This window comes from Sardina pilchardus, chromosome 13 (assembly GCF_963854185.1).
Source record: "Sardina pilchardus chromosome 13, fSarPil1.1, whole genome shotgun sequence".
Taxonomy (NCBI): Eukaryota; Metazoa; Chordata; class Actinopteri; order Clupeiformes; family Clupeidae; genus Sardina; species Sardina pilchardus.
Window position 1 is genome coordinate 13,156,974 of NC_085006.1, and position 8,650 is coordinate 13,165,623.

General features: G+C 44.3%; 1 protein-coding gene across 1 annotated transcript in view; it reads left to right on the forward strand.

The window, feature by feature from the left end:
• The window catches only part of kirrel3b (kirre like nephrin family adhesion molecule 3b), a 168,460-nt gene extending 166,691 nt beyond the window's left edge, over positions 1 to 1,769 (forward strand). Inside the window, exon 17 of the mRNA XM_062553152.1 lies at positions 1,299 to 1,769. Within this exon, the coding sequence (XP_062409136.1) occupies positions 1,299 to 1,769 (471 nt within the window). The remainder of the gene's footprint in view (positions 1 to 1,298) is intronic.
• Positions 1,770 to 8,650: the final 6,881 nt, after the last annotated feature.

The following is an 8,650-nucleotide window of genomic DNA, read 5'->3' on the forward strand; positions in this document are numbered from 1 at the left end:
GGGGACCATGAAAACACATTAAGATTTTGTAAAATGTATGTTTATTAATATTAAAATTAAGTCCCCCATTATTTATCTTTTCCATCTGAATAAAATATTAAAAGATATTTCACTTTAAGTCAGTTATAAATTCCTATCTTGAAAAGCATATCTTTTTTGGGGAAAAAAGGTCAAAACACATAGTATAGTTCATTACATTTTGTCAGTAAGTCATACATAATTCAAAAGCCGAAAGCTCATACTGAAAATCAAGAGATTGCATCTTAGCTGATGAATAGCCTGCCCAAAAAAGAATGTTCTCTCTGCGCAGTGTCTCCACTTGTCTTGCTGAGTGGAGGAGATGATGTTCCTGTCACAGAACAGGAAGTGTTAAGAACAAGGCAAGAAATAGGAAGTGAGAAAAAGACAGACAGAGAGACAGACAGACAGACAAACAGACAGACAGACAGACAGACAAAAATGTCTGATTACACTGTGCAGATTTTTTTTTTCCTTGGGTTGTCATAGCAGTGTCATCTCCCTGTGATTAGCATCCTGCTCTGCGCTCCAAATTACATTCATGTCTTCACAGTCGAGCCTGATTGGCCTCTTAGCAACAGTGCTGAGCCTCTGCTACAGACAACCATGGCTGCAGAGACCTGCTCTTTTTTCCAACCTTATTCTTTTTTCCTTTTTACAGATGTATATTTTTTAGTCATCCAGCAGCACCGTTGGGAGAGGTAGTGAACAGCATTGTTTCAGCCATTTTTGGTCCAATTAAAGTTGAAATATTGCTGAACTCCTCCTGCTGATGTTGTGCTTGCTCAGTTCCACTGTGAATCATCGGAGTTTACTTAATTAGCGGGTAGCAGGGCTGCAGCGATATGCCCAGGATGAAAACACTCCATTCAAGTGTTTATATCCCTCATGACATAGCTTCCTGTCTCCCTTATTTTCTTGCCATTGTATTTGTTATTACTGACAAGGTCACCATGATACCATTTCAATGTTCTTTTTCTGTTTTTTATAATTATGAGAAGACAAGTTGATGCTTTCTCTATAAGTACTGTAATTGTCTGGAGAGATCCATTGTGGTTAGGAGAGTTGCTCCTGCCAAGCGCAGGATTTCATAAACAAAAACATACAGTTGATGATTTCCACATAATGTACAGTATTTTCCTAGTAAACGATTTCTCTTTACAAGTAATCTAGGACCTCTGTAAACATCAACCATTAGAACAGAGTTTGCGTCGTTCTGGATAAGCGTCTGCTTAATGTCAGTCACCTTCACCTTAACCTGTATCTCTCCATCCTAATAGGACCCGACCAACGGATACTACAGCGTCAACACCTTCAAGGAGCACCACTCCACCCCGACCATCACCCTGGCGAGCAACCAGCCCACGGAGATCCGCACCCCGTCCACCTCCACCACCGTGGGCAAGCAGCGCGTGCCCACCGGCATGTCCTTCACCAACATCTACTCGACGCTGGGCGCGGGCCCCAACCGCCTGTACGACTACAGCCAGCGCTTCGTGCTGGGCATGGGCAGCAGCTCCATCGAGCTGTGCGAGCGCGAGTTCCAGCGCGGCTCGCTCAGCGACTCCAGCTCCTTCCTGGACACGCAGTGCGACAGCAGCGTGAGCAGCTACAGCAAGCAGGACGGCTACGTGCAGTTCGACAAGGACAGCAAGGCCTCGGCCTCGTCCTCCTCGCACTACTCGCAGTCGTCCTCGCAGAACTCGGACCTCACGCGGCCCCTGCAGAAGCGCATGCAGACGCACGTCTGACCGGGGCGGAGGCTGCCGGGGTGGTGGGGGTGTTTAGGGGTGGGGTAGGTAGGGAGGGTACATGTGAGAGGGCGGGGTCACATGTGAATAATGATGTGTAGGGGGGGTATTTGACTGCTCCAGGGCTGCGGCCAGCATTAAAGACTGGCTAACATAATAGGGAGGTGGGAGGGGAGTTCACTTCCATATTAAGCACATATGGGGTGTTGTTGGGCGTTTCCAGAGAATTTACAACCCAACGTCAAGAGGACCTGTCCATCTTCCCCCCCGAACCTCCGAGCGTACGTTTCAAAGAAGCCTTACGTCCCCCAACAAAACCTCACGTTCTGGCTTGACACCCTGCAAGCCATCATCATCCCCACATTTTTTTTTGTCCCTCACACACAATTTCACCTACAAAGGTGCACCTTTTAACTCTCCGTACCGCCACAACACCAACATATACGTTGAAGAGAAAAATTCAGACTTCCCCCCCCAAAAAAAAGCCTGTCAGCTTTCCATTTAGCTTGATGTCTGTGGGATCTCTGTGAATAGAAAAGACACTAGCCTGCCAGTGCATAATGTCGTTAATGACAGTCTCAGACTGTTAGGCCCACTGATACCTAAGAAGAGGGGAGGCGTGCAGTCGGAGGAACCACCACTACTACTCTTTCTTTCCCTGAATTTTGTCCTCTGTCTCCAGTAAATACCACAGATGAGTGCTCTCTGTTACTCTGTGGTCCCCTGAAGCACAACTACTGTCTGGAAGTGAGTGTCATTTGTCAAGGCCCTCTCCTCCCGTTTACAGATACGGCTCTCGCTTTTTTGTGTGGGTGAACTGAAGGCCCATGTGGGGAAAAAAGGAAGCTCATTCAAACTTTTTGAAAATGATTAAAAACGCTGTTTCGCTGTTGCCGTGATACCCAGCCCTCGGAACTGTACTGATAAGGGCTGCTGTGATCTCAACCAGAGGGCCAAATTTGCCATTTTATGTTTTTTTTTCTTCTCTTTGCCATATGGAGATAAAGGAATATCACTGTACATTTTTCCATCTAATTTTGCATTCTTTATTTTTCAGCGAAATTGTCTGATTTTCTCTCTCTCATTGATGTTGAGGACTTAACAGTGGGAGGACTTTGTCCCTTTGTCTTTTTCTTGCCTTGTGTAGGACTATTTAATATGCTAGACATTGCCACCAAATACTCACAGGAGTTGAACATGAACAATTTTTGGGGTGTCTGTGGGAGGATTGCTGTAGTGCTTTTTGGCTGACGACAGAGCAAAGATCACACATGGACATACAGGATGTGAAGAGCACTTTGCCAACATGGCATGGCATCGCTGCGACATTCTCTGTCAATCTGAAAAGCCTGTGATGCCAAATGTGTACAATGCTAAATGGATTTGATGTGTGGCTTCATTCTTAGACAATTTGTTTTGTTTTTTTTCATGTTGAGGCTGAGGTAATTCAATTGTACTACTGTGATCTTGACATTTTCAAAAAGTGTGAGTTAGTTAAATTTTTGTTTTCATGTACTGTTTATGATTTAACTCATTGGACAAACGCATGCTCACTGTTTTAAGTGAACTGCATATCCGAGTAGTTGGGAGTATTATTACATATTCTCCAGTGACTTTATGATTGTTTTCATTTATTTTAAGAGCACTGAATAAGACACACAACACACACACACACACACACACACACACACACACACACACACACACACACGCACGCACACATACAATTCTTGACCCATATACACTTTTTATTACGCCGTAGATCCACTATGCTTTCCCACTGCCATCTGTTTCCCTGTGGTGACCACATATTTGTGACATCTGGAGATGCTCAATGCACAAATTTACTCTCAATCCGTGCAACAAAAAGACAAAAAAAAAAAAAAAAAACGGGCTCTTGATTGACCGATTAGGATCTCTCTTTCTATCTCCGTCTCTGTCTGCATCTCATTCTGTGTGTACCATTGCGTAGTCTCTGCGGTGGCTCCAGACCTGACTGGAAATGGGCGAAACTGCCAGGCAGATGGAATATGAGCACTTAATAGCAAGAGAAAAAAAAGCTACCCTCTCTGCTGAAGGATCATGGGTCAGCACCAGCCTCCATGTCTGTCCCCCCCGCCGCCGTCGCCAATAGAACGTGCAGCCCCCCCCCCAAACCAGAATCTCTCCATGACCTTCAAGATAGACTACAGTGTTCCTCACTCAGCCAGGCCTAACGGCGTCGCAACTGCCAAACCCGAACAGAATAAGAATGAGGTTTCAGTCACGTTTCATTAGAAACTATTATTAAATAATAGCTATGGTTACAGATGGTAAGACAAATGACAGCTGTAACTGGCCTTGTCACTATGTTTTCTCCTCCCAATTCTAAACTCTTCTCCTCTACCTTGTCTAACTTTGTTTGGCCCTTCGTTTGGCCCTTTTTTGTTTGGCCTGTTTCGACCGTGAAGGGTAGCTTGGGTGGACACAAGAACAGCCTCTAGAAGTAAGTAAATAAAAGAAGGAAAGATCCAGCAGATCTATCGTCCACTGTATTCCGACGTCCAAGAAACACCTTAGTTCTGGCGAGGGGCAGACTGGTTGCTGTGAGCACTTTACTTGATGATTTACCCAGATGGCTATGTGTACTGTAGGAGTGTTGGTGTTCCATTCTTACTTTCTACATGACACCCTGTGCAGTAACTGGAAATGGCCCGTCTTTCTGCTGATCATCATGCCTAGAGCTTGGTACTCTGTATATAAATCTTTAATGCTCCCTGTATATAAGTTTACTGTTTCTTTTCTGTTTTTTTTTTTCTTTGTTTTTTTTACCTCTGTCAACTGGTATATAAAGGCAGAGCAAACTCACATCATCAACATTGTACAGACAATCATGTCTTTAATTGATTTGTTAAAGCAGTTCTCAGATTATTTGACCATGCATCATTCGCTGCAACTATAACAAACCAACAAGATGGTTAGTTTGGTAGCACTGAATCCCAGTGAAGCGTTCTGTCCGTAATGGTTACTCGGTCACGGACGAGATGTAACATGTAAGCTTTGGCCCTCGGTCTGTAAGACCCTCCTCTGTAAAAGCCTACAAAAGCTACTTCAAATAATGGCCTGTTAAGACTACACATCAAAGCAAGAGGCCCTAGAAAAAAAAAGACAGCATAATGGTATTGTTTAAAAAGCTGAAGTGGTCATTAAGTTTTCATACAGTATGTTTCCCATGCCTGATCGTTCCTGTATTTGCGTGGACCCTGCTGGTCCACTGGCTTCTGCTGGAGATAATGTCCTGTATAGATCTGGAGGCCCACACAACGCACATGACATCCACCAATGAAAGGGGGGGAAAACAAAACCTTTTCAATCTGGAGGTTTTCTGTTGTGTGTGTGTGTTTTTTTTTTTTTTTTTTTACACAAAATTAATCATGTTCAACCCTGCCTCCAAACACCAAGCGATGACTTAAGCTGCACAGTCCCATAAGAGTGCTTGAGCATAGCCTCGTAAGTCTCTCTCTTTCTCTCTCCCTCTCTCTGTCTCTCTCTCAAACACACACACCCACACACACACACACACACTCGAGCGCTGTCATCTCATTGGCTCAGTGGCGCAGTAGATGAAAGGGATTAATGACTAGTGTGCCATTTCCGCGTGTGTCTGCATGTCGGCGGGGGCACTCTTATCGCTCGTCCCTGGCGGTGCCTGAGTGTGCCCGCTGGGCTCTCGGTCCGGTCAGCGTTGGCGCCGGCTGGACCTAGGCACCACTCCCACACACACACACACACACACACACACACACACACACACACACACACACACACACACACACACACCAACCCCACACCCCACACACACACACACACACACATACACACACCAAGCAGATGAGTAAACACGTCCAGTCCGATAACGAGAGGTCAAAGCCACCTCCTGATGTGAAAGAGAGAGAGACAGAGAAAAGAGAGAGAGAGAGAGAGAGAGACAGAGAAAAGAGAGAGAGAGAGAGCATTTATGGGAATGCCATCATCCGGTTACAGCTTTGGTGAGTCTATTAAGCTACAGGCAGGAGAACGGACTGTTTTAAGCACCACAGAGGATCACCACTTCATCTGTGCTCTCTGTCAAGCCAAGGGGTGACCATGGCCACTGCTGAGGAGATGGGGAAAGGGGAGATGGAAGAAGGTGTGTGTGTGTGTGTGGGCTGGTTTGTGTTTGTGTGTGTGTGTGTGTGTGTGTGTGTGTACAGAGGGTAGGGCAGGGGGGTCTCTGATGGCTTGACAGTTCTCCTTGTAATCATTTCTGTGCCCGGTGGCTATATTGCATCAGTGAAGAATTGTGCTCTGCAAAACCCTTTTTGCTTGGTCTGAACAATGACAAAAAAAAAGACAAAAAGAAAAAAAAATATTAAAAGTATATATCATGCCAAACACAGACACTGTCGACATGTAGCTCTGCGTGAAAAGGGTGGTTTACAAAAGAACCGGGATGGGGGAGACCCTGAGCTCCTCTGGATCTGAGTAAGTAGCTACACATGGCTGGACTTGGGTGGACAGGGCCAAAGCACCAAGGGGCCCTGGGTTACATATGACGAAATTCCTCCAACCTCAGTGTAAATGCCACAAGCACTTTCTCTGTCTACCCCCTCCCCCCCTCGCCCTCCTCCCAATCAATATCTCGTTAGTCTTTCAATAACATGCTACAGTAACAAGAAAAGGTGTGTACACAGTCGTGGCAAAAATCGATATATAGCCAATCAAAAGTTATAAACTGTAATGTCATGGAAAAATAAAAACTAGTCATTGAGTAAACCACTATTTTCATGCAGTGGCCCTCTATATCAATGGAAAGAAAAGAAAAAAAATGTATTTTACCTGTATCAGTCTGTGAATCTATGATGCTTTTGCTCTGTATATTTGGAAAAGAAAAATGAAAACCTGACAAAAAAAAACAACTGTTTCTTTATTTCAGTCTAAGAGTGTTTCTTTTATTGTGTGTGGATGTGTATTGTGTTTCGGGAGTATGTTTGAGTGTGTGTGTGTGTGTGTGTACAGTATGTATGTGTGTGCATGCGCGTGTGTGTGGGTTTTTGTGTCGGTCGGTCCCCAAAAGACTCATGCGTGACTCGCATAAGAGGTCCACTTGAATGTCTGCACCTGTGCGCGCATATTGTGTGCGTGCGCTTATGTTTTTAACGGCGCCCTGTGTATGTGTGGTAGTGCACAACCTGTCAGCTTTGTGCAAAGCCTTGCAATTACCTCACCATCTGTGGAGTTCTGAGAATCGCGTTATAGGACTAAGGCTTCGCTGAGCCGGGGCGTATAAAGCGTAGGGGAGCAGGTGCACACTATGTATCCTCTCTCCCATCCTCTGCTCCCCCGCGCGCAGGAATGGGGATTAATGTGGTGCCTAAAACAATCACGGAGCACACGCTAGATGGCCCAACTAATTTGCTGGATATCCTAGGAGGAACCTGCATTCAGAAAGTTCAGTCAGACAAATATGAACCATTATTTTTTTTGTTTTATGAAAAGATAGTTCTGAACATGTTCTGTGAGGAAAAAAGACATTGTCACTTAGACAAAAGTATAACACATGACACATTAAAGCTCTGGCATGTTGTCCACTGGCACAGACAATGCGCCATTCAGCTCTAACTGACAGCATGTGCTGTTTTTGTATGGTAGGAGATCATGGTTTGCTATGGTAATGTCTTTCATAAGCCAATGGCAATATACTGTATTTCTCAAACGTTTCCATCACCAGGAAACTAACTACAGCTATCTACTCTCAGCCTTCATATTAGAAGTCTACCTCTGCACAGATGGAATGTCTTGGTGTATAATGCATCAAAATATAATAGATCCAAAGTGCTACCTACCGTATACTACTGTGTCTTTACTTACAGTAACTCACCCTCCATGTGAGTGCATGTTTGTTGGTGGTTATTTTATGTGACTCTTTGGAGAGATCTAGGAGACACTAGACATGTGTTACTATGCCTTCCTTCGTTGTTTTGTAATACCTGAAGGGTTATGGCTTGTCTGCGTAAAACGAACAGGCAGGCTATAATACCAGACACGTAATCAATACAACTGGCTACACCAGATCGGAAAAATGAGTCCCGTCTACTAAAACTAGTGCTTCGATTGTGCACTCGGCAGACTCTTAACACGCCACACCCTCCAACATGGCTGAACACACGATCCCACCTCTGAGAGTTGTGCACATCTGAGGCCTTGGCTAATCTGCTGTGCTCCGCACGGCCCCGTGTCATGTATCCCCGCTGCATTACATCAGCCCAGGCATTGATCTAGTCAATGTTCCCCAATTGACCAATAAGAAGCATTTTTTTCAAAAGAAGCTCATTTAATACACTTTTCATATAGCTCTTTTACATTTATAGTACAACATTCATTCTATTCCACACAAGTGCACTAAGGCTCATTCAAGGGAGTATGAATATATTAAGTATAGAGTCATAAATTCTCTTGCACATAATATCACAGACATGATCTGGAAACAGATTGGGACATACTAGAGAATAATAACCGCGCTTCCTTTCTATCACAGCCCTGGTGTATGGCGCTCTTCTCTCTTGGGTCCCTTTAACATCTGACACTGACATGTGTAATATCTGGACAGTGTCCAGCAATACCTTTACTTGATTACCCTCACAGCATGAATTCAAATGTGTCTGTTATCTCACATTACACTTCCTCATGCAAGGAAAAGATGCCATGTGAATTGTTTGATTTATTTTTAAACTTCTATTTTAACATCATAACCAACAAGATCAACAAACAAAGTCCACCAGGCTCATACTGTACAATGTACACAGTCATACAGACCATGATGGTGGAAAAATATCAGCAAGAACAAAATCAACCAATGCTCA